General features: G+C 36.1%; 1 protein-coding gene across 1 annotated transcript in view; it reads left to right on the top strand.

The window, feature by feature from the left end:
- Positions 1 to 8,334: 8,334 nt before the first annotated feature.
- Positions 8,335 to 27,430, top strand: part of LOC135079552 (protein groucho-like) — a 36,789-nt gene continuing 17,693 nt past the window's right edge. Inside the window, exons 1-11 of the mRNA XM_063974203.1 lie at positions 8,335 to 8,717; positions 8,869 to 8,966; positions 9,039 to 9,102; positions 9,208 to 9,252; positions 9,688 to 9,825; positions 10,609 to 10,641; positions 13,584 to 13,718; positions 16,146 to 16,277; positions 16,947 to 17,069; positions 17,825 to 17,878; positions 24,634 to 24,753. Of these exons, the coding sequence (XP_063830273.1) occupies positions 8,682 to 8,717; positions 8,869 to 8,966; positions 9,039 to 9,102; positions 9,208 to 9,252; positions 9,688 to 9,825; positions 10,609 to 10,641; positions 13,584 to 13,718; positions 16,146 to 16,277; positions 16,947 to 17,069; positions 17,825 to 17,878; positions 24,634 to 24,753 (978 nt within the window). The 5' untranslated portion in view covers positions 8,335 to 8,681. The remainder of the gene's footprint in view (positions 8,718 to 8,868; positions 8,967 to 9,038; positions 9,103 to 9,207; positions 9,253 to 9,687; positions 9,826 to 10,608; positions 10,642 to 13,583; positions 13,719 to 16,145; positions 16,278 to 16,946; positions 17,070 to 17,824; positions 17,879 to 24,633; positions 24,754 to 27,430) is intronic.

Genomic DNA, 27,430 nt, shown 5'->3' with positions numbered 1-27,430 from the left:
TAGTGCGAGCTGGTGGAATGTCAACAATATAGGGTTGGTACGTCTACCTGCGTCTGGTTCCCCTATGATTACTGTGAACACACACTTCTTTTTCTAATAACAAAATCTGCAAGGAAATGATAAGCTGTCCTTTAGTTCTAGTTTCGTCCGATCGTTTCAACCTAATGCCATCGACTGCTAGACAAAGACCTCCCTCAAGGATGGACCGACGACCTTATAAAGGTAGCTGCAGGAAGGCCCTGGATGCAAGCCGCTACCAACCGGTCATTATGGAAATCATTGGGGGAGGCATATGTTCAGCAGTGCAGCAGTGGACTCCCTATGGATGAAATGATGATGATGAAGTTTTCGCTGATATTAGCTATTCTATTCGCAGAATGGATGACGAAAGCGAATATTGTGATAGAAAAAAGTCACCGTACGATTGCTGCGTAGAAAGTATCCTATTATACCCGAGGCAAATAAAGCGTGGGTTGGCCAAGTCATAAGTATTATTTATTCAATACAAGTAAATGCTGAGAGATTTATGTCTGCCTAGTAATATATTAGTTCTGTGGTCGCGATATAGCAATTTAAATAATTTTCCATAGTTTATTTATCCTCAAATACGTATAAAGTGAAATAAAGGGAAATAGATAAGTGCTATTCCGTCGCTGTCATATCATCTAGAAATGTGTTCGTGATTTTTTATCAAGGAAATTATAAAATGATTTATAACTTTGTTGATCAGTCGAGAGCATGTTCTGTACCTATTGTTGTCGCAAAGTCGCACCTATTTCAAGTAAATAAGGTGCTAGTGTTTAATTTATTGTACCTTACTGATACTGGACAATGATACCACAATGATAGGTTATCGGTAAACGTTGTGGTAGTTAACTTTAACTGTAACGTTATGGAGTGATAACTTTCATGCCGGTTAATAAATCACCATTTAATTATCGCGTTTACAACGAAATTCTGTTTTCATGAATGTTTTTACGAGTATTTTAGTACTTACTACTTGTGTAATATCCTTTATTTAAATCGATATTTATTTCAGAACCAGTTGAACACGCACATTAAAATCCGAAATGAGTTTTGAATAGCTCTTCAAATGTGAAGGTGATTTTGGATCTAAGTATTCTTCAAAGACAAAAATGTTCAACAACAAACCAAAGACACTCAGTCATCTATACTAATATTATAAATGCGAAAGTGACTCTGTCTGTCTGTCTTGCTTTCACACCTAAACCACTGAACCGATTTAGATGAAATTTGGCATAGAGATAGTCCCGGGAAAGGACATAGTATTAGGATAGTTTTTATCCCGGTTTTTGAAACAAGGACGCGCGCGTTAAAGTTTTTCTGTGACAGACATAATTCCACGCGCCGAAGCCGCGGGCGGAAAGCTAGTAATATAATATGTCATAATAGTAAAGGACGTGTATTACAATTTCATACAGTCAGTGTCAAATAGTTCGTGTCACCCAGAGTAGCCAATAGTAGTTCTCACGCAACTAGGGTTGCCAGGTCCAAAATCACAAAAGCCGGACTTTGTGTTTCATTTGGCCGGACATTTTACCCTAAAAGCCGGACATGTGACGGTGGGGGGGGGGGTGCAATTAGTGTCAGCTCATAAGTGAGTACCATCATCATCGGTTGCTAACCAACATCCTGATGCGTGCGCTTCATATGATTCTGTGGCTTTAGTTTCGCCTGGCGCGGCAACCGAATAAAAAGCCTAACAAAAGCCGGACAAGGCAACATTTGGCCGGACAAGACCCTAAAAAGCCAAACATGTCCGGCTAAAGCCGGACGCCTGGCAACCCTACACGCAACACGTCTTTGTTATGGTTGCATTGTCTACTTTTTGGCCACTTTAGGTATGACGCTGACTGCACAACATAAGTATTAATAATGTAACAGTTATGGATAAAGAATTTAATTGTGATTACGCAGATTAGAAAAATAAAGATAAAATAATCTAAAGAAAAATAATCAGTTGATCCTATGGCTTTAATAAATACTTGATTAACAGATTAGCCCGATATAAATGATCCCCTGTCCAGGTTCATAGTTCTTTGTTTTAAAGCCTAAAATAATTACTGAATAACTCTGGTTTTCTCAAAATAAATATGTAGTCACTGATGACTCTGTTGTGAAGTTATACGGTTCTTGATAAAGTTTCAGATAGAAAATCTGTTCATTCAACTTAAAGTTCAGCGGCCAGAAAGTTTTATTAGATTTTATCTTCTTATTAGACATCAGTAACTAGTGAAACAAGCCCTTTCTTGTTAATAGTGAAACTTCATTTCGTGGCCTCAAGATATTTCTTTTTAGGTTCTACTAAAGTAGAATCAATAGAGCCATAAATGGTTTAAGAAGATCTAATAGTCGCGGAATCAACCAAACTTTTAAACTGTGTGAAATAATTAAGATCACACTTATCTGATCGCTAATTAAAATCTTATACACATTTCATAACAAATTGTAACAAGTAGCCAAAATTACGTCCACTCCGTCCGCAATCTAAAACTAACATTGCCCAACTGTTCTTGCGCTAAATTCAAATACCTAAGGCATTAAAGGTAATACATAAGAGCTAAATTACAACATCCTTGCAAATGCAATAGACGGGTAACGGAACGTTTTGTAACGTTGTATCGTGACAAACGAGCCCGTAACGTGTAATTTCACCGAAAATTACACACAACAATGCACGCGTTGGTAAATGACTCATGGTGTTTCTATGGTTGCGAAGTTAATAAGGCAAGTAGAATTAACCCTCAGTAAAGAAACGTTCAAGGCAGTTTTGATTCCGAAATCACTTCGCTCCAGTTTTTCTCACTTTCTATTACTATTCACTTCGATCTATAGATCGTTGCATCCACGAAGACGCGCCCCACCAATTTTTGGTCAAGAGAAGTGCGGGGTGCGGATTTGATCGGAGCAATCCAAGCGTCATTATTGTAGTGTGCGTGTACACTCATGGATAATTTAGCGTGTACCGATAACACTCAAACATTAGCGGAAGAATGGTGGGGCGCTTCTTCGTGGATGACACGATCTATAGCGAAATTGAATCAGACCAAAGACAGAACCTCGAAACCAGCCGCTTGTCGTTACATTATTCCGCGAGCCCAGCATTTTCATAAAGTGCGGAAAATCACTTGATCAAACAATGATATGGTTTACGCAACTTACGTAATATAGACCGGTCGATTAATGAATGATTATGTTTCCATTTTATTGATTCTAGTCATATCTGGCTGGATTCCTTTTGACTTGAACCAGATTGAATAAAAGTTTTTTCATTCATTTGTCAAGTACTTTAAAAAGTGGACCATTCCCGCGTTTGGAACGCGTAAAACGTAAACAATGCTTAATCCACTTTACATATTTAAAACGTAATATGCTGTTTCCTTATTGTCACTTAAATGCGCCTTTCTTTTGGCAGCTGCCCAAGTCTGAAGTCCAGAAAAACCGACATTATGCCTATCAACAAAGGACGCCTAGGAAATTGTATGCGACAAAAACTGTGTGCTTCCTTGTTCCATCTTCTGCTGTGAATAAAGAAGAGCATGACGGCGAATGACCTGATGACTCATTGCAGACAAAGAACCGGCAATGACCGACGACAAAACGAAATAGAGGAAAACTGCCGAGGCGTGGTTTAAATCCAAGATCGCTGCGTAACGACTTGGGAGGAGTAGCAATGAAAATTTCGAAGCGCATATTTCGAATGGTCAACGCTTGGACTACCACAGTAAAGTAAAATACAGTTCACTCCCTCTCACGGAGAGCATAAAAGAAGTCATCAACGTAGACACAAAATTATGACCAAGGAAAATCGACTTCAAAAGACTAGTTTTGCTGACGCAATAAATAATATTACCGCGATAAACTGAAAGGTTTAGATTAGTATTATCTTTATTTGGCTTCGACGATCCCAGACCCTAGCAATAAGGAAATGAATCACAGAGCGAGGATATAGAAGACAAGTCGTATGCGCCCGCGCTCGCATCTTACACCGTAGTAACTGTGGTTTAATTTTAACGCGTCTCTTTGTGAGTAAACTAAGACGATTGCATTCGCGCATCTGGGATGAGTAAGCCACGCTCTGAAAACGCGCACCGCATTTATTTTAATCGTATTAAAAGGAACAGTTCAGAAACATTAAACGTTCGAAGGAATAAATTCTGAAACAACGTTTTGTGTAATCAATCACGCGAACGCATACGAACAAGCAGGAACTTGGCAATTAGTGGAAACTGCGTCGAATTTTCTAAGCTTACGTACCGCCTACTCTCTGGGCCTATCTATGTAGTAAACACGGCTCTAAACAGGTCGTCGCTCTCCAACCTACTTTCCCTAAGAACATTATACGTCCAGAGACTGCGCGTAACGTTATGCGCACTGCAAGTAAAGCTACAGGTCGGGACGTTGATGCTCGTAGAGACGTTTTCAGCATATTTATAAGGACATCGAACTGCACGTCGAACAAGGATTTATATCGATCATGCAAAACTACTACACCTTTTGGAGACAATGATATGCCGTATGCGCACGCGCGGCGAATGTATGATTTTTTGTCGCGAAGCCATTTCTTTTTTATTGTTCTAATTTTCGACACGCAACCACATAATTGGCATAAGCACTTTTAGACTGTTATTTTTGGGAAGCCGCACCTTGATTGTTAATCTAATAAGTGCGTACCTAAGTTAAGTGGTAATTGGCAATAGATTAAAAGGCCCTTAGTAGGGTCTCGCTCGGTATAACATTAATAATCTTGTTTAGTAAGTAAACAAATAAATCATTGTCTACATTTTGACACAACTGAGTCGAGAAGGATTCTAGTTCTGAGCGTCGCTTGAATTTTTACAGAGATAGGGCGAACAATCTGAAATAAGGACGACTAATAATTCAGTTTCTTATTCGTGTTTTGGATATTATGTTTCTAATAAAACTTGGTAAATACTAAGCGATGGAGTGGAAAGTCCCCTAACACCAGTTATGTAAGAAAACCGCTTCATATTAAAACTAATAGCGATAGTAGAAAATCGCTAGATATGGGAGCTAGGTTTTTATTATTGGATCGATGCGATATTGCTACGTAATTTGTCGACATGAATTACTAGATTGCTATAAGCAATCAAAACAATTATAGTTAAAAGGCAAAATGCCGCTTATTACGTGACAACATAATCCAAATAATATATTTCGCGGAACATAGGTAAGTGCTGATTAAACTATGTAATCATAGTAGAATAAGCATAGGAACATTTATAATATGTAGATAGACAATATGAAATGTGAGGAAGCTGTATCATGACGAGCAAATATAAATGGAAGCCATGTGTGTCTTATAGCGCAAATGGAGTTAATCGACCGAATTATTTTCCCATCCACATTAATTCAAGTCTATTTCTCGCTGTTGCTCATGCCAGCATCTCCCTACGAGCGAAAGGGATAGCCGAATACGAGACTACGAAAACGGCGTTGGGAGGACGTGGTCTCCTGTAGACGATTTGTACCAAAAAGACTTGATAGAAACCTGATATTTATTTTGTCAAAATGTGGCGTTAGTGTGAGTTTACATACAGATAATACTTTAGATAACGTAGCACTTACGCACTGAAAAGTTTGACAATGCGACTTGCCGACAGTAAATAATACTGCTTCCTCTTTCAGCTTTGTTGCGGGGTGTCTACTACTACTTCACAGTTCTGCACCGCTACCCTCACACGCACACACAGCTCTACTGAATAGAGTCCTAAATGGCTACCTATGGAACAATAATTTTGACATAGAATTTAGGTAGATAGTGAATGGTAAAGAAAGCGTTTGATTTTTGCACAAAAAACCTTTTAAAAGCAATTATTTCTCTATTCATATTCAGCAAAATCGTCATAAAATTGAGACAGGTAATGCGTCCAAATGCTGGAATTATCACCCTAATAAATGCTCTTTTCAAGGCCTGAGGGCTACTGTCAGGGGTGTAGCTACTAAGGGGTTAGGCGGGGCAGTGCCCCGGGGTCCTCAAGCTCAGGGGGCCCCCGAATCCTTACCAGAAATACTCAATTGAACTGAACTTTGAAAATTTCTCCCATTTTCAAAATAAATAGACAAATTCAAATAACTAGGGAATTCCCCTAAACTCTTTCTGTGGGTTGCAGTGGGGCCCCATTTTTTTATTTGCCCCAGGGCCCTTGGTTACCTAGCTACGCCACTGGCTGCAGTGCTGTATTATATTCAGAACCAAGAGAATATGCTGAAACTTAAATACCAGGAAACATTTGCCAGTAGCAAGTCACGACGTCATTTATGCCTCAAGTCACGCCAACTCAGCATATTTCGACTTATCTTGATGGGGGTCATAAATTTGCAGTGAAGTAGCTGAATGATGTCAGTCGTGTAAACGAAAGATCAATGTTAATCGCAATGTTTTCGATACTGATAATTCAAGCAAAAACCGATAGTCACAGTGCAGTGATCAAGTCATAATTTTGATAAAGAGATGCTGTTCTCTCTGCTCTGATATTATCTAAAGGTTACATTGTGTGATAAATTCTCGCATTTTTATCAGCCAGCTGGAATTACATTATATGGAATTAATGTTAATGGTAACCTTTTGTCTCTTACCTAATCAGATGCAATTCGGAACTTGTAGGCGGCATTAATATCCAATAAATATGTAGATGTATATAATGAGGGACACAAAGAGAATATTGATATCGCAATTACATGATTGCACAAAATTTGACTCTTATTTGCATTGCAATATGGCCATACTTGTCTTTGTTCATCTATTGCGTTGTAGACAATTGCTATTGTGAAATTTTAGTCTTTATGAGATGTTTCTTAACTTAAACAATTTATGTTTTGTTTATTTCCAAATAGATTATCTACATTGCATACATATTCTATTATACAACAAAGTAATTAAATAAATTTGACTAGGCAATTAAGAATGTTATAATCGTTTTCATAAATCTCAAGCTAAAGTAATATTTTTATTTATCACATACATACAACTTAGATGAAGCTGAAATAAGTGAAGAATGGAAGCTTTGAGCCAACATTTCTAAACGTTTAGGTATTAGCACAACATCACATCAAATTGTAATTTTACAAAAATTTGCTGTAAATGGGAATGCTAATATCTTCTTAATTTACATCAATTATCAATTAATTTAATAAAAATATCAGCAGATTTTATGAGATTCATGAAGGGAAAATGACATTAGAGTGAAGTAAGAGGTAATTTAACAGACGTACATCTAGTATGATGTCTGTTAAAAATAAACTATTTTTCTGTTTATTTTGCATTTACATTATTTGATAGTATTAATAAAATAAAGTTGTGATCATTAAATACAATAATACTTTTCTGAAATTAGCAAGTCTTTCAATGAAAATATAAGTTATAGATGCAAGAAAAAATAAACCATTTTTTTAGTAAAATGGTTTATTTTTTCTTACCTATTAAATGTCCTGAAAACTGTACTTGGATACCAATTACTTTTTCATAAAGATAGTTAGATACGGCGAATATATTGAGCACATTAATGAAACCTGTAAGACAGCATAGACTTACAAATTTTTTATAAATTCAAATAATACAATTTGGAATACACTATCAAAACCTAATAAATTAAAGTATGTACCACAAGGCAGATATTTATGTTATGTATATTTTTACTGCTTTGTGAATTCTGACTAAAATGCAAAATGTAACCGTTTTCATAACAGTTAGTCTAACGGAAAAACAGAATACCTTGATTTAGGAAAAGTAGAAACTGACTTTATTACTTGCCGCAATATTTTACGATTTAAAAGACTTTAATACTCACTTTCAGTCGTGTAAGATTTCCATCTCTAGCAGCGTTGTATACGGCTGTTTTGAAATCCATGGTGGTTCTCTTTGAGTCGCAAAAACACACAATAAACAAAATGCCACGTTATGAACAGCACTTTCTTCTGAGAATAATCATTGAAAAAACACAATTTCACGAATAATCAAAGCAACCAGTTAATTAATTTCAAAACACTCCGACACGACACCCTTCTTCGCTCAATGAACAGCTGCAGCGCGACGACGTCCTGCCAAATCTGCCATTAAAATATCCACAGACAAAATTAATCCATCGCCATAGACAAGGATGAGAAAAATATTGACGTTTGCTTTATGTGTTGCCGTAACTAAAAAACATAAAGGAGCCTTTACACTAAGTATTGCATCAGTTAAATCAGAGACAAATAACAGTAACGCGTTATTTTTCATTAATTTAACTGAGAATACCAATCTTATGACCGAATGATGAATGATGTTGATGGATGACATGACAGCCGAACAAAAATTACGGCGTGGATTTATGGTTAAAATTTAGCGAAACTGTCTGTTGCTTGTTTTACAAAGTAATTGTTGAATTAGAGTTTTACACAGAATTTTATAAGCTTGTTTGTAATCTAAATTAGGAGTTGTGGATGTTGAGATAATGACCGATAATTCAAAAGTTTTGAGGCAAAGTTTGTGCATATCATTGTCATTAGCGCGTAAGTCGGGCTCCCCGGTGTTTAGTGTGTTATAGCAGCGGCAGACAGTATTTTAGGAAATGGTGCTGATTGTGTTTGCTAACGGATCAAAAGAGAATTTTATTTGATTGTGTGTATTGAAGTAGCAGCGATAATTAGGCGTCGAGATGTATCCAGCGCCGACGCGGCACCCGGCTGCCGCGGTAAGGGTTTGTGTTATTTTCTTACTTTACCAGCCGTTTTGTTTGTAGAATATTGTCCGAGTGACTACTTGAGTGTCTCAGATCATTGCTTTTTGAGTTATTTGCACCACAAACTGCCTTATTGGCCTCGTTTTTGTATTTACATTTGCAGGGACCTCAGCCTACGTCTGGGCCCATAAAGTTTACGATAGCCGACACTTTAGAACGTATCAAAGAAGAGTTTAACTTTTTACAAGCCCAATATCACAGGTAAGTACTTAATTAATTGTTGAAAGTCACTTTTATGTTGTTACTTTTCGCTGATAATGTGATTGTTTTCAGATTGAAGTTAGAATGTGAGAAACTGGCAAGTGAGAAAACAGAAATGCAAAGGCATTATGTTATGGTAAGTTTGGCATAGAACATCTTTTACTTCTATAGAAGTTAATAATTAAAAAGATTATTGATGTTTTCTAATTTCATTTATTTGACCAAGTATCTTAATTTCCAGTATTACGAGATGTCGTATGGACTTAACGTGGAAATGCATAAACAGGTACGCTAACAATTTAAGCCATGTTAAACAATTGTTTACGCATACTTTTATGCTAATTTCTTGTTAGGTTAGATGACTATATTTTTTTTGCTTGTTTCTTTAGTAAGTTCACAATAAGTTAATTAGTATTTATTTATGTTAATTTGACAGTTCATTCATTATTAATTTTGAGATGCTTTTGCTATTAATAACTGTCTATATTTTTTCTAATAAGTGTTGTTCATTGAGTGCAGAATCTAAAAATGTTTAGTTTTACCAATTATTTTGATCAGTAATAGGAGTTAGCTAAATTTTTAACCACTTGAATTGAAGGCAGGCTGACCACTTCATAATAACCTAGTTGTATATTTTAAGTCAAAATCTTATGTTAATTAAAAATAGTTTCTTTTAAATATCATAGGGCCCAATAATCTTCAACATACAACTTTTTTACAGACTGAAATAGCAAAGAGGCTTAACGCTATAATAGCCCAAGTTCTGCCGTTCCTTGCGCAAGAACATCAGCAGCAAGTGGCGTCAGCGGTGGACAGAGCGAAGCAGGTCACCATGTCTGAGCTCAACGCTATCATTGGGGTAAGATATGTGCGTTACGACTCATTCATAGTTACTAATCGAAAGCTAGCCTTGTAATGGAGATAATGTTTATTTTTTTCGTTTTAAGCAGTTTCTATTAGTTTTATAATTGTTAGAGATTGTAATAACATTTTAAAATAAAATAATGGAATTAAAAAACTTGTTTTACAAATAGTATTTGACATTTTTGCATTACTTGAAGTTACTTTCATGTTTTTTTTATTAAGTTTACCATTTTACATCATTATCATAATTAATTAAAAAAAACTGCGGTTATCATGCCATAGTAAAATATGAAGCATGCTAGAGTAAAATGCATAAGTATCTTTGATAAATGAAAACAATTGAGTATTGTATCATTAACATCACAAAATTCACAAACAAATGAAGTACGCTTAGAACTAGCATGCAGTGACATAACAAGAAACATATCTGCACAAACTATACCTACCCATTTACTGCTATGTATTTTAACATTTTCATTAAAAAAAGCAGCGGCATTCAATGAGGTAACGAACAAGAAGTAGCATTAATTTGCATCAAAAAGGTTAGATGAATGCTCAGAATTATTAAGCATAAGTCTGCCCTCGACCATGTCATGCAACCAAGTTGAAACATCGGGATGGTAAATATCTGTTTACCGTTATAAAAGTTTTGGTTGCAAAATCCCGTGAGAATGATAATTTTATAGTAAAAATGCAACATAAGAGTTAAAAATATTACTAAGCACAGATGGAAAGTGAATATAATGCTGAAATTAATAGCATTATTAATATTCCGCAGCAGCAACAGCAACAAGGCCTCCAGCAACTCCTTGTAAGTCACGCACTAGTGTTTGGTTTATGTTTGTTGTGATTAACATTATTATCATTATGTTGCCATATATTTTGTTATCATCCAACAGGTGTAATTGGTATTGCCATTAACGAAATCTTTTGCATTTTCTTTAGTTTATTATTTGTTATTTGCTTTTAGTTAGAATATGTGTATTGTTTGATATAACAAAGCATTCTTGCTTAAAAGACTATTCTTAAATACAAGTACATAACTACACAATTCTTAACAATAATGCTAAATGTTTATTCTTTATTTATTGAATGTTTTACGTACATAGATAACAACTTACGCACGTTATGTACATTACATTATTGTTAGAAAAAAAACATAAATGTTTTCGTTTCATTATTGTTAGAAAATACATAATTGTGATGACTTGGATATGGACAAGATTCTTCCTTTAAAATATTTCTCCATATTTTCAAATACATGTTTAATTTAATGTTCACTTGCTAATCAAAGCAATGCACCAGTGAATTTGTAATGTTAGTTTCATAAATGAAAATGCAAAAGGTAACAGCGATTTAGTCGAAAATACTATTCAATGGAACTGTTTTATTATTTTTCTAACTTCACATATCATTGTTTGCAAGCACCGTAGCATTGTTCACTTAGTTTAGCCTCTTAACTCGTACTACTTGAGGTATTATGCTTGTTATTATTCTCAAAATAGGCTAGATGACAAAATTTCAATTATTTGTCCATCAGATAGATAATTAGAAAATATTACTCATATTTTTTATTTTTTTTCATAATTAAATAATAACAGTGCTACATCAAGTTGAAATGGCGCGTTACGTCACGCTTGAGTCGATTTTTTACTCAAAAGTGACGTCACGCGACATTTCAACTCAATATAATATTGTAAATATTCGATTATGAAGAAAATTCAAAAATATGTGTCCAAAAATGTTTTATTATCTGTCTGACGGACTAAATAGAATTTCGATTTTATTACCCAGTCATCATCCCTATTGTTATGAATTAATATAATATGTTTGATGCTACATAAGTATAAATCGCTCATACAATCCACTTTGTGTTAAGTAATTTTGCACTTCATTATACACTGTATCAAAGCATTCATGTTTATGTTTTATACATTTTAATTTGCTCATTATTTACTTTCCGTGTCTAATAGTAGATTTTAACGGTTGCTGAACAAACTGGCAATTGTTATTATAATATAATTATATGTAGATAATAATAAATCATTGTAAATCAAGTGTCAAGTGATGCAATAATAGTTGAAACACGTTTTTAAGTTTTGATAAATGGAAACTTTTTAATTTCATTATTGTGTTATAATTCATATTAACAATATTTGGTATCTTACATGGGCATCGTTCTATAATGAAAATCATACCTACCATACATATTTCAATACATAATAAGTGGGCATTCCATTTTCAGTATTTTACTAACACATAAATATTCATAATTCAATGTCATACCTCATGACAAACATAACTAAGTTGTTAAAATACGCTAATTGGAGTTAGATAAGAGATTTTATTGCCATACGGTGTAAATACGCTGGGCCAATATTGTCACACCAAATAACATTGTTTGTGGAGATTACGACTGTGTTCTTACGCTCTACAATACTACATTTCCCAGTGGATTTTACCATCAGTAAAATTTTTGTTTTGTGCAAACATTTGACTGAATTAAAAACATTATTTAGTCTAATATTGTGAAGTGCCTATTTCAGTTCTCTGTAGGACATTGGCCTCCACAAAATACTCTAAACTTTCCAGATTTATGGTTATTCTATACCTTTGGTATGTTGAACTAAATCCTTGATTTTTAACAAAGTTATACATAATATTGCGTGGAGAAAAAGCGTATCGCTCTCTTCTGATGAAAATTACATTAACATTAACTAAGAACTAGTTATTTAAATAAATGTTGCATTTATGTTTGACAGTGATATTGGTTTAAAAACAATATCCATTCTAAAGATTTTAAAAGTATGATGTTGACGAGTCCACTGTGTGTGAACAATGTTTAAATTAATATAAAATTACGTTTAAACAAGCTGGGTTAAACACACAGTCTTTATCAATATTAAATAAAAGAGACCTGTCTCAGAAAATATTTTAACACACACTTCTTGGTACACGCTCAATATTAGTTTTTAAAAGTTTTTGAATATAACAAAACTTCGAATCGCCATCAGAATATGTAATATGAAAATTTACAGCGCCCCTGTGAACGTAACAACCCTTAATCTGGTAGTGGCAGAATTGTACCACCATATTTTGAACTTTATTTAGTAACATAAGGTTCAAAACCAATGAAAAATATTTTGCTCTATACCAGTTAAAAGGGTAAAGTGAAATTAGTATGTGAAATGGTAGCACGAAACTAATTTTGACAACCGAGATTGTCACGTTATCGTCTAATTCGAAGGCTGTAGGCCTAAGATGCGCGCCATGATAACTTTTATCGACGTCAAAATGTATGGGCAAAATCGATAAAATGACGTGGTAACCGCTTATCGCGGCGCGCATCTTAGGCCTACTGGGTATCGAATTTTGTCGAATACGCAAAGTATTCGAAGACGAAAGTTTTTCCTGCTAGAGGTACAGGCCTCATCCTTCGCCTTTGTCCAAAGAAGTAGGATTTAAAGTTTATTCCTCACCAACATGACAGAAAAATAAAAATCGGGAAAATAGCGAGTGCTAGAGGGATGATACCTGGAGGTGTAGTGTGAGTTTACGTCAAACGCATTCGATATCGAATGCGTAAAAAAGTGACATTAAATGTCTGACTGATTGTACAGCGCCCCTAGCGGAAACTTTCAAGAACTAAAATCTTCACGCAGTCGATAACGAATGCGTTTGACGTAAACTCACACTACGCCCTCAGAACTATGGTTCCTGTGTCTCGGATGTAACACAGTTGTTGTTTTGTAGCAGCAGATCCATGCTTCGGCGGGCCTGTCACACGGAGTGGGCGGGGCTTCGGGTCTGCTAGGGGCGGGCGGGTTACTCTTCGCGCCGGGGGCGGGGCCGCCGCCGCCGCCGCACTTGCCGCCGCAAGCGCATAAGGTGAGACCATAATGAAAGAAAGAAAGAAAGAAAAAATGTTTATTCAGTATCATCGACAATACACTCACAATACTTAACATTATTTAATGAGAAGGTAATTACAATGATACTGAAAAGGTATCCACTCAGCATGGTGTCGTAGCATCTCAGTAGATAATGCCACGACGCTGGTCTTCCGTGGACACCCAAACAGGGAGAGCACTACTGAGCACAACAATTGCTTATGAATAGAGATGGGTTTGTAGCCAGCTAGTTTGGATAATAACTGATTATTATCTATTAATAGCCATTATTAGCCATCCATTGGCTAGTAACCCTGCTATTAATAGTTTCTTACGTTTTTTCTTCCACCTTTAAAATCAAATCAATATTAAAATCAAATATTACTCAAAGAAACAAAAAAGAACTAAAATATTAAAAAACATCAATGTAATTTATATAATATATAAAAGACATTGTAGTTAAAAAAGAATCTAAATATAAAAAAGCAGAAACTGACTGACTTAGTGACACTCAACGCACAGCCTAAACGGCTAAACGTAGGCACTTGAAATTTGGAAGGGACGTAGCTTAAATACCGTAGAGGTGCACTAAGAAAGGAATTACCAAAATTCCCAAGGGAACGGGAATTAGCGGGAAAATCCTTTTGTATGAAAAATCTAAACCGCTTAAGTTAGACGCTTGAAATTTGGCATGTAGGTACATTAGTAAACTTAAAGCTTAGTTACAACAAGGAATTCCCGAAATTCCCACGGGAACGGGAATTAGCGGGAAAATCCTTTTGTATGAAAAATCTAAACCGCTTAAGTCAGACGCTTGAAATTTGGCATGTAGGTACATTAGTAAACTGAAAGCTTAGTTACAACAAGGAATTCCCGAAATTCCCACGGTATTGGGAATTAGCTGGAAAATCCTTTTGTATGAAAAAAGTAAACCGCTTAAGTTACACGCTTGAAATTTGGCATGTAGATACCTTAGTAAACTGAAAGCTTAGTTACAAGAGAATATTGCAAAATTCCCACGGGAACGGAAGTTAGCGGGAAAAAACACATGTATGAAAAAATCTAAACCGCGTAAGATAGATATAGGGGCTAAAACGGGATCCATGCACATGCCAAATTTCAAGCGTCTATCTTACGCGGTTTAGATTTTTTCATACAAATGTTTTTTCCCGCTGATTCCCGTCCCCGTTGGAATTTTGCAATATCCTGTCGTAATTAAGCTTTAAGTTTCTTAAGGTACCTGCATGCCAAATTTCAAGCGTCTAACTTAAGCGGTTTAGATTTTTCATACCAAAGGATTTTCCCACTAATTCCCGTGCCCGTGGGAATTTCGGGTATTCCTTTCTTAATGCACCTCTACGGTACCTAAGCTACGTCCCTTCCAAATTTCAAGTGCTAAATTTGTAAACTATGAAGAAATATGTTTAATCATTAGTATAACATTAATAGCAGGGTTACCATCTGAAATCGGCTATTATTGGCTATTAATGGCTAATAACTGCTTTTAATCCGTTACTAGCCAATTGCTATTAATCGGATTATTAGCACTTACCCATCTCTACTTATGAATCATGATACATAATAATATAAATACCTCATAAACACGTTACATGCTTAGAGATTAGAGTTCAAAGTTGTATAGCGTGCTGCAGAGAAGTCTATGCCCAGTGTTGTGTATTATGGTGAGACATGTCAGCCAAGATACCTTAGTATCTTACTTATCTTCTTAGTGCTGACATTAAGCTTAAGACAATTAGCTTGGCATTAAGATGCCTAAAGATGGAAATTCAAGTTACATAGCGTGCTATAAAGGCATTTATGCTCAGTATTTCTTTACGGGACCGGATAAAAGTAAAGAGATCAGTAAGCGAACTGACAGAATAGCTCTGGTACACCATTTTCCATGCCTAAGCGTATAAAATGTTTGAAGGTAAATCGAGTTGGAAAATAGCATCCCTCCTCTTTCCAATAAAATTTACACGCACATCTGAATCCCTTTTTAAGGTAGTGTGTCATCTTTTTAGATTTCAACGTGTTCGTTCGCTGCAATTCAACCAAAGATCGCTCATAGCTAGACAAAGGCCTCCCCTAAGGATTCCACGACGACCAATCTTGTGCTGCCCGCATCTAAGTGCTTCTCGCAACCTTCACCAGATCGCCGGCCCAAGTTCTCCCACTTGTGTTCAACGTGGAATAACTCTTACTAAAGCCTGGTCCGTGAGCACGTAGAATTTTGTCCAATGACCCCAAGCTACCCATCCTTATCGCACACTCACTGCGGGCGCCCGTCGCACAGTCGCGACAGCAATATAATTACGCGCGAGCGATAAGGATGGGTAGCTTGGGGTCATTGGACAAAATTCTACGTGCTCACGGACCAGGCTGTAGTAAGAGCACTAGAATTCAAATTGCGTTTTGTTCCCAGGTGGAACTCCCTCCCCCGGCCGACATCAAGCCCCCAGTCTTGCCAGGGGGGCCGGCCCCGCCCCCCTTGTTGCCGGGGCAACCGCCGCCTCGCGAGGATGACAGGCACGCGGCGTCCAGGGCTATGCAACAAGTGAGTGTCTTTTTAACCGACTTCAAAAGAGAAGGTTCGATTTGACTGTTGTGTTTTTGGAAAGCACGAATTTCAAATAATTTATTTTTAGTGAAGTATGTAAGAGCTTATTGCCCTCTAGAATTTTAAGCGAATAAACGTGTCAATGACACCACTCAAATGATTTCTTGTAAATGATTACATTGAAAATTCATTGAGAATTTATTTTATGCTTGAAGCTTAATTAAACATTTAATTATAGGTGTGCGATAACTCTGGAGGCTTATTATGAAAAAATACTTGTAACTACACAAGTAGGATTTTGCAACCTAATATTCATTATTTATTTTATTTTATTCACTAAGTAGGTACACATACATTATTTTTCTAATCAGAAATCAAATAGAATTTGAAAAATAGACATCCTTATTTATAAAAACAAATGTATGTACCAAAGACAACAAACAAAACTGCAAAAAAACAGCCTCCTACAAAGTTAATTAGCCAAAGTTTGCTTGTACTTTTTTTACTCTATTAAACCAAATCAACACATCAAAATCTCTTTTAATTTATAGTTAACAGGAAAATTGCAAAAAACAGCCTCCTACGAAGTTAATTAGCCAAAGTTTGCTTGTATTTTTTTTCTCCATTAAACCAAATGAACACATCAAAATCTCTTTTAATTTATAGTTACCCTTCCAGAGACGTTCAGTATCGCCGCACGAGCGCGAGCAAAAGTACCGGCCGCGCTCGCCAGCCGAACCGGAGGCTTTGGACGCCAAGCGACGGAAGGAGGAGAAGGTACTCAGTCATGTGAGTCTGTGTAGTGTATGTGGCTTTACCTTTATCATGTTGCTTGTTTTGTTTTTTGTTTGGTCCGGGCGGCTGGGGGTTGTTATTGGTTGAAAACTTATTGGGAATGGTTTGGTTTTATGCTCTTCTGTCGCAAGAACAGTTGTAAACTATCGATTCTGTCTAATCTTGCGATGTTACAAACGGACGCTCTCGGTGAGACGTCACCTTTACATTCTTCTGTTGCGTATCGCACCCGTATTTCTACCTACTGAAAGGCGATTTTATCCATCTAATTCAAGAAAGACTTCCTGTGTAGGCTTTGATTGGGACGAAAGAGATTCAAATATTGAATTTGTAAGCCATAGACCTCATGGTCTATCTATGTCATTGGCCTTTAGAAGTCAACTTCTAGGCCTAGAAGCTAGCGAGTATTCTACACTGATAACTTTGTAGAAAATATATAAAAATCGTATCCGAATCATATAAAACAATCCCAAAATATAGCGATTCATGACATTATATTTAAAGTCAAAATATCTTTTACTTTTAATATAATGTCATGAACTTGAACCTAATAATGTGGTTACCTAAAACTAAGACTGATAACAGCCTCCAGCTTACCTTTTGACGCTTGAAGACTTGGCTTGTGTATCCGTGAGTTGCTTCAAACCATAGCTGTCTACATAAAGGTCATTTTTAGTTCATGGATTGCTTATATTTATTATTTTTTATATGTAGACCGTAAATAATAAACAGCGACTTAAATTTTTTAGGACAGCGACGCGGAAAAAAGTGACCAAGATCTTGTAGTAGATGTGGCCAATGAGGTAAGAGTTGTGTAAAGAGGTTTGAAAAAAGAAATTATAAACTTCTTGCTGTACTTTATTTATATGGTGTGGACTGTATAGGGCGACCAACGAAAGTTGAGGCAACACATAAAATGATGTAATATTTGAATACAGAACACATGTACAGTAGGGTGTCCCATAAATGGCTGAAAAAAATTTTTTTTTAGATATTGAAATGCATACCCTCTATTTCTTTTAGTACTACTCAGACATAGTTAAATACAAAATTTCATCTTCCTACGTCAACATTAACCCGTGCCGACTGAGCTCTGAAGATTTTGAAAAATGCTGGTTTTATCCCTTTGGTTATGTAGCTTAATCAATTAAAATATTTAAATTTTATAAAATATTTATATAAAGAAGATATCAGACAATATATTTTCCCCCTTGGGTCCCTTTTTTACATTCTGGATACAGATTTCCATGCTCCTGAATATTGGCCTGATTTTTGCTACACTTTGCGTAGCAAAAATAGCTTTTTCTCTTCCTTTGCAGTGATCAAACAATGAAAATCTTGCATAAGCTTTATAGCTCTCTCAGCTGTATCATTAACTACCCTTAAAGAAAGCACTTTTTTGCTTTTAAATAGGCAACATCTTCATCTCATTTAGAAATGGGTCTCAGGGGAAAATTCTTATCAATTTTCAATGGGAAAAATAAATGTATAGTCTTGACAGACACTAAATCACTCAATGGGTTTCCAGCAACAATAAATAAGGCAGTATTATTATCAATTCATTAAAAACATGATAAAAAAATTAGTACTAGTCCTATTTACCATAGAAATAATCATACCTTCTTCAGATGGAATGTATATCTTCCCAGAATCATACATACTCTCTCTTTGTACTTTTACTACAGTATTGACAGTGTTTGTTCATTACCTTCATCATCAAAGAGTGATAAAACGGCAATTTCTTCTGAAATGAAGTAACAAAGATGTTGACTAAACTTGCTCAAGGCTGCTTTGGAAATCAATTTGTCAACACTCTCATATACCTTTTGGAAAGTGGATGGCAAGAGTTCCTTAAGGCTTTCATCAGAGCTGGTAAGTTGGTCGTGATGATTAATTGAGAACAAATGAATACGCACCGCTACTGCCGTGCAACATGTTTCGATGCAAGTCGGCACGGGTTATCGTACTCCAAATAAAGTAAAAATTTATTTCCGAGTGTTTTAGAGGCAAACAAACAAAACTAAGACCTATGCGTTACAAATTTAAAACTTTGAAAATTATGGGACACCCTAATGTACAGTCCTCTCAACTTAAGCTGAAAATTGCATTTGTGTGAGTGCACACCGATAGTGTAGAGTGGCAATCGGCTTGAGGCGCGGCGCGTCCCGCGCATGGTTTTAACCGGTTTATACTAGTTTATAGCAAGCGGCCTGAGGCGCGGCGCGTCCGCCACGCGTCACTTCCCTGCCGCTCACATACTTCATTCACCCCCGGTACTGGTAGCAGATAGACGTGTAATTTTATGTGATTGTGTTCGAAATATTAGTGAAATGGCTCGTATTGTAAGTGAATTTCCTGTACGAAAACCATTAAGCAGCCAATTGAAAGAAATTTTATGCAAATTGAATAATTATTAACACAGGCTCTGACTCTGATGAGTCATCAGACGAGAGTGAAGATGAAGATGCAATGAGCGGAGTAGAAGAGTTATAAGATTCAGTCATTATGAGGTTGAGAATTGGACAGTTGGTCACATTGTGTTTTATGGACTTCCTTTTAATAAAACATTAATTTTATTTGTATGTGTTTTACTAACTGTACTTTTGGTGATCACTCACACAAATGCAATTCTCAGCTTAAGTTGATAGGACTGTATATCAGTCAGAGTCCGCTCTTGCGAATCTTTGTGTTGATCGCCTCAACTCTTGCTGTTCGACCTATAACTGACATTTGGCATCTAAAAGTTACCATAGGTATAGTCTGGTCTGTGAGCACGTATAATCGCGCGTAATTATGTCGCTGCACTGTGATTCGTGTAGAACAAGCTAGCTGGACAAAAGTCATTGTTGAATTTCTGATTATCGTTTATAAAAAACGATAAACAACATCCCAGACATTAAGGATTCCACAATTTTTTACTTTGTTAATTACCTAGTCGTGAGTAATTAACATGGTAAGTGAGGATATGAGGATAGTGTAATTTTTAATTCCTAATTTTGCTCGACTTTCGACAACACCTGACATTATTTTTTACTATGGTGACCAAATATTTGTGTGATGGATTTTGAAGATAAGGGTAAGTACTTTTTATTTTCTGTACAATAAGGTGCATAATAATGCACACAGTTTTAAAAAGTATGGCGAAATGTTGACCTTTATATTTTTCTCAAAATTTTATGTTTGGAAGACTAGAAGTTGTATGCCCCCACTTGACCCCAGTCTGGAATTTATATATATTGTAGCTGTAACCCTCTAGTATTCAAATATACCAGTTTCAGTTTGCACACTTTTGCACAACAATTTTATTTTTTCAGATTAATAAAAAATCAAATTTTTTGATTAATGATTAAAACATTGAAAAAGTGACCAGAATAGCATGATTTTTAATTTATATTCTCAAAATGTGATGTATTGGGATCACGAAAATTCGCTGAGAGAGTTGAAGAATAGCATCAGTCGCATTTCAATTTCATTTCAATGGACGAAATACGGCAAAACAGGGAACGCTTCATGAAAAACAAAACTGAGTGGATTCCCGGAGCCATAGTGTTACATGTTTCTGTTCATAAAGTTCAGTCTTCCACGTCGAAAGATTCTACACCTGGACGACCACTCAAGGAGTTCGACGAGTCCAGCAAAAAGACGAAAAGAAGAAGACTTTTAGACCTCATTTCCTCAAGAAGTACTTGAGAACTGATATTGGCTGCTGAAGCTGCAGCGCAAATGTCTGCTAGCCACAGCAACTTGGCAAGTCATTAATGTTGTCCCAGTCTACCCACTAAATTAAAAAAAAACTGAAGATTCTTTGTTCCATATAAATCGCAAAAATGTTTATATCGAAAAATTGATTTTCATTAAATTCTCCATAAAAAACGGGAATTTCATACTTTAACACCTAATACATCATAAGACCAATTATTATTATACTGTAAAGTTAGTTTCTTCTTTCCTTTTTAGTCTGTTTCTCTTGATTTTAGGAAATGAATATTTTATTACCAAAAAAAATTTTTTTTCAAACCTACCTATAATAATTATAATAACAAGCCTAATTAATCTTAAATTACACAAAAAAGTAAGTATTGCGTGTATTAAACCCATTAAAGTAAAAAAATAATATTGTCCAGCTAGCTTGTTCTACTCGAATCACTGTGCGCTGTCGCGCTCGCACACTCACTGCGGGCGCCCGTCGCACAGTCGCGACAGCAATATAATTACGCGCGAGCGATAATCGTTATTTTGTTTAGTGCACTTGGAACAATTGTGGAGTTTATCTTTATAAATATTTTGTAAATGTAATATTTTAGGTCTACCTTTTTTTTTTATATAAGGTGTTATTTTTTGTACTGATCATACTTTACCAACGCATCTAATAAAATCATACAAATACAACCCAAGTGTTTTTAAAAAAAAATTCAGGCTAGTTTTTGTTTTTACTTTTCCTAACAAAAAAAAGATATTATTTTTACAACCATCCTGTCTTCACTCACTGCCTCTCTCTCTTTCTTTACTCATTTCATTCATACGAGTACGAACAATGGCCGCGCGCATTCATTCAACGTTCACACACATAAAGGTTAGATTACACTAAACCTACGTTACCAAAAATTATCACTCGTGAGTATGTACGATGTTACGTCATGTTAATAGGTACTACGCGCTGGGAGAAACAAAATCTAGCTACATAAGTAGGTAAATAAGTGTATTTTCATTAGTGTAATAGCGGGGGACTTTTCCAACGAACCGAGGCGAATCATCCGCGTTAAACTAGAAATTTAAAAAAGGATAGAAATTGGAATTCAATATCTACGGTTTCGTAATGCCTACGCAATTTATTTAGAGACGTAATAAAAAATTGATAGGTACATACCTATTACTACTTCGCTTCGCTTCAGTGGAAATGCACCCTAATATTGAATATGAATAGGTGTTGTAAAGTAAATAAAACTCACTGATCAATTTTCCTGGTTTTAATTCCTAAATTATGATTTGCCATCACACTTTAGATTCATTGATTTTACTTATTCACACATTTACCTATTTTGAATGTTGTTATTTAAAGTTCCTAGGTTATTATTACACTAATCACAATACATTTTGAACGTCAAGCCTTTGTTGAATGTTCACGTAAACACTGTCTTGCACTGTCTAATCTAGCCACGATCGAATTGAGGTAATGCTTTCGGGCTGCACACTTGCTTGCTGTTCACTAGACACCACGTCAGATGTTGTATTCACAATTCGCGCACTAACTTTTTTACGGAAAAAGTCCCTTTCGCGTAAACAAGCACTCATCTGTCCAAATCACACTGTAGGTATGTACCTAGGTAGACTTCCGCAATAACCATCGATAGAACTAGGTCGCGGTCGTGGCCCTTTGGCAACAACTCCTTGATAAGGCATTCCGTATTTTTACGCAAAAGCCGCCGTCTGCGGCGCTCGCATCTGGGTACCGCCAGCACTGTGCCGGTGATTGAAATTGAAATCCAGAACTTCGTCCTCGAAGCGCACGGAATCTCGTCAAGTCAGGATACGGCTGCGCTCCCTGAAGCGCTGCGCGGCTCCAAACAAGCAATGAAGGTTTTCGACTCGTCAATGTTTCTCGTCGGCCAGTTAGTGTGCCCGAAACATAATTTCACCTGCGTTTTGTTATTGATCAAGCGCGGCATTGTAATAAATCACACATACACTGCAATACGTTTGGGCGCATTGGACGGACTGGGACGATTATTTATGTTGTTGCGCTCCCGCATGCCGATCGGCGGCTCGGCGCGGGCTGTGGGCGCGGAGCGACTGGCATGGCAGGCGAGCGATATCAATATGGCCGACTCACGCGGCGCGGCACGTGGCAGGTCGTTGCCCTCGGCCGGCTACTACGATAGTGCGTACAAACGAATACTCACCGCGCTCAAAGGATGATTTATTTTTTATTTTTTTCGAAACATTCTTTGTCGTTTTACTCGAAAACTAGCCTGAATTTTTTTTTAAAAACACTTGGGTTGTATTTGTATGATTTTATTAGATGCGTTGGTAAAGTATGATCAGTACAAAAAATAACACCTTATATTTTGTTTTGTATTTATGTAAATAAATTGATATTTTATTTTAACAGCAGCGCCCTCTGTTGCGCGTCTTTTTGCCAGGAAGTGTTACGAACCGACACGAATTTTATTGATAAACTTCGTCACTGTCAAAAGGACGCATAACTGGCGTAATAACCCCCATGTTGGTACCCGCTGAAAACCAGCTTCGTGACTTGACGACTTGTGTGTGTCATGTCACGATTTTCGCTGAGCGGGCGCCTTTTCAGCATGGCTTAGTAATATTTAACCTCTGTACATGTATGCACATAAATGTTAATGCTGAATAAAGGTATTCTATTCTATTCTATTCTATTCATAAGGATGGGTAGCTTGGGGTCATTTGACAAAATTCTACGTGCTCACAGACCGGGCTTTGTCTGGCATCATGGCTCAATCGAATAGATGGCTTTGTGTGCCCTCCGATGGACGTAATATGTCTCTCTCGATTCAGGATGTTGTAAACTGGCAGTAGCCTAGACAACTACAAAAACAACAGACGAATATGCTAAAACAATTGTTGGTGATTATTTTTTACTACTAATGAGGTCGTAGCTTCCATAATGTCAAAAATATTTAAATGTTCAGGCGAATCATGTGCTCATCCTCTTTCTTATAAGAAAGTAATAGAATAACAGTAAAGAAATTTAAGCCTCATCACGTTGAATTTCGGATCAAAATACAATAGGTACATATTCTTTTACATGGTCTTTTATGGAGTTATTAAGTATTTGTTGCAGTTGATTAAATAAAATTAACCAAAATGCCCATCTGGTGTGTGCAGCTGTTTTGGTGAACATTATTGTGTAACCAGATCTGTGACCATACTTCAGTAGCTTACGTAAAATGATGGTGAAATTATTGAAGATGATGACCTAGATGTAAAACAAAACCAAAAAAGAGTAATTATATTTATGAAGCCCAATGTCTTCATTCTTAATTAAACGAATGAGATAATTTGTCCTCATATAATAAAAATACTATATTTCTGAAATCGACACCATTCGTTCGTTCATTTTAGCCAAATGACGTCCACTGCTGGACAAAGGCCTCTCCCAAGAATTTCCATAACGAACGGTCTTGCGCTGCCCGCATCCACTCTTCCAAGTGAAGAATCTCTGGAATCGACACCATATTCAAACCAAAATAATGTGTACCAATTTAGCGCTAAAACGCGTCTCTATTGTAGGATTGTGTTCATCATCAACATCATTTCAGTCATAGGACGTCCACTGCTGAACATAGGCCTCCCCCAATGGTTTCCAATGGCCGGTTGGTGGCGGCCTGTTAGGTTAGGATTGTGTTAAGGCGGTTATCACACTGTGCCGCGCTCCGGCGACAGACTTAATCATTGTATGCAAGTACCTCAGTTTGTATAGAAAACACGCGCGGCACTTCACACTGACAACGCGTCCGCGCTCGTGATTTTTTATATGAGAGTTCAAGTAAAATAATTATACTCCATTCTATGTTTATTGCAGGAAGAGAGGGGTTCCCCAAGCGTTCGCACTGAGGGCGGGGAAAGAACTGAAAATGGACCGAGGCCGCCTTCTAGATCCGGTTCATCTTCAAGTCGTTCCACGCCCAAGAGCTCTAAAGATGTGAGTTACTCCTATTACTTTTCTTTTAAAATATTCCATCTGTAAAGGCAATAGATTACAGATAGGATTTAGTATGTGAACCTGCAGACATTAGCACATTAGACTTTTTGGTGGATAAGGTAACTCTATTTAATTTTAGCTTGCTGAAAATGTAAAATTATCTCAAACTGATATAAAACTTGAGATATATCTCGATAGGCCTATGTAAACCTCAAATTAAACCTACCAGAGATTTCTGACCCACCAAATAGTTTTCACGAGTTTACATTACTCCCATAGCACTATAACCGTTATTCGTAACGCGGTTTGCATTGCAATGTCACTATTTGCCTTCATAGTTTCATTCTGTTAAAAGTCAGTGTAAAAATTGCCTATTTTATTTTTGTACCAGGGAAATCTAGGAACGACATCGCACAGTCTTTTATTTTGCCTTAGAAGCGAACATCCCTGTTTTATTAATTCAATCGTTAGATATTACTATTATGTATAAAATTGATAAAGGAACTAGTAGTTGTATTTGCTTAGTTTCGAAGAAATATACGATATTGTGATTTTATAAAAAAAAAAAACAGTTTTAGAAGCATATTTTCCAAAAAAATTACATTAAGTCAGAATTTTGTAAATAAATTTACCTATCACTATAACGTCTACCTTTATGCAAAAATAAATGGTTATTGCTGCAGTAATTTAGGAATTATTTAATAATTTATGATTTTCAGAAAACATTTTTTTCTCCGTTGTCCTAGAAAATTGGCAGCTATATTTACTTTATATTGATGCATGATATAATTATCTATAATACCTGAAAATATTACTTGCCTATCCCGTGGAAGTTCGAAGATATTTTAATTTCTATGAGTTTAGAAAATTTATATGTAAATAGGGTTGTCATCTGAATATTTTTTAGTTTTTTAAATGCCGTCAGTAACAATACGGTTTTAATGCCTTTGTTAGATAACTATTGAAATTCATTGCTTTTACCATTATTAATTTGTCTGGTCGAGTTTGATAATTATAGAGTTGGCCCTGTGGCGGCTTATTGGATATCCTATCGTTTTCGAAACATCGATATATATGTTGCAGTCAAAACTCATAATCGATCAAATCACTTTTGACTGCAAATTTCAGTTAATAGTGGTTTTGACCGATGGCCTTAGTCAATATTACTTTTGACAAATTTTTCTAGTCGTATCATCGAACTCCCACGGGATAGGCAAGTAATATTTTCAGGTATTATAGATAATTATATCATGCATCAATATAAAGTAAATATAGCTGCCAATTTTCTAGGACAACGGAGAAAAAAATGTTTTCTGAAAATCATAAATTATTAAATAATTCCTAAATTACTGCAGCAATAACCATTTATTTTTGCATAAAGGTAGACGTTATAGTGATAGGTAAATTTATTTACAAAATTCTGACTTAATGTAATTTTTTTGGAAAATATGCTTCTAAAACTGTTTTTTTTTTTTATAAAATCACAATATCGTATATTTCTTCGAAACTAAGCAAATACAACTACTAGTTCCTTTATCAATTTTATACATAATAGTAATATCTAACGATTGAATTAATAAAACAGGGATGTTCGCTTCTAAGGCAAAATAAAAGACTGTGCGATGTCGTTCCTAGATTTCCCTGGTACAAAAATAAAATAGGCAATTTTTACACTGACTTTTAACAGAATGAAACTATGAAGGCAAATAGTGACATTGCAATGCAAACCGCGTTACGAATAACGGTTATAGTGCTATGGGAGTAATGTAAACTCGTGAAAACTATTTGGTGGGTCAGAAATCTCTGGTAGGTTTAATTTGAGGTTTACATAGGCCTATCGAGATATATCTCAAGTTTTATATCAGTTTGAGATAATTTTACATTTTCAGCAAGCTAAATAAATAAGAGTTACCTATCCACTAAAAAGCGTAATGTGCTAATGTCTGCAGGTTCATATAATCCTATTTGTAATCTATCTGGGGGCACGGCAGTGCCCCCGCCAAGTCGAGCGCGAAGCAAACACTGCCGTACCATCCTTTACTGGAACCATTTCGCCGCATTTTCAGGCCTCTATTTGAGAACCTCTGGATAAGACCAGAACGCAGAAATTTTCGTCATCTAGTAAGCTATAATCACATACTTAAAATCCAAAATTTCAAGTCTGTAGGTCATTTAGTTCCGAAGTTAAGCGAAAGCAAAGTTTCGCATTTACGACACTCACTCACTCACTGATGATCATCAAAATAGAACTAGTACTTCCCATAAACTCAGAGAGCTGAAATTTGGTACAGAGTTAGGGTTTAATGGCCACATAAAGGGAAAACTATAAAAACTAGGAAAATCGAAGATCTGGAGTAACACCACATTCATTTTCAATACTACTCCGGCACCGTGGTGTTCGCCTGTATAGCTCACCGCTAGATGGCGCTAGCACTAGCAAGCGGTGTCCAGATCTTTTCCTTTCTAGAGCCCCCCGTCGATGAAGTTGAATGTTGTGTAATTTGACTAATTTGCATTTAGTTGATTTCGTTTATTATATTGTAAGGTTCACTAAGGTTATGTTATTAAAACAATTCTGCTTCGTTGTCCATTCTAAAGGTCGTTGAGTTTATTTGTGTTAAATATCGTAAAAAAATGTCAATAAAACGACGACGTTAAATAATTTTGCCACTTTCTA

Source organism: Ostrinia nubilalis, chromosome 16 (assembly GCF_963855985.1).
Source record: "Ostrinia nubilalis chromosome 16, ilOstNubi1.1, whole genome shotgun sequence".
In the NCBI taxonomy this organism is placed as follows: domain Eukaryota; kingdom Metazoa; phylum Arthropoda; class Insecta; order Lepidoptera; family Crambidae; genus Ostrinia; species Ostrinia nubilalis.
Note: the sequence above shows the minus strand (reverse complement) of the source record. Positions and strands in the feature narration are given on the sequence as shown.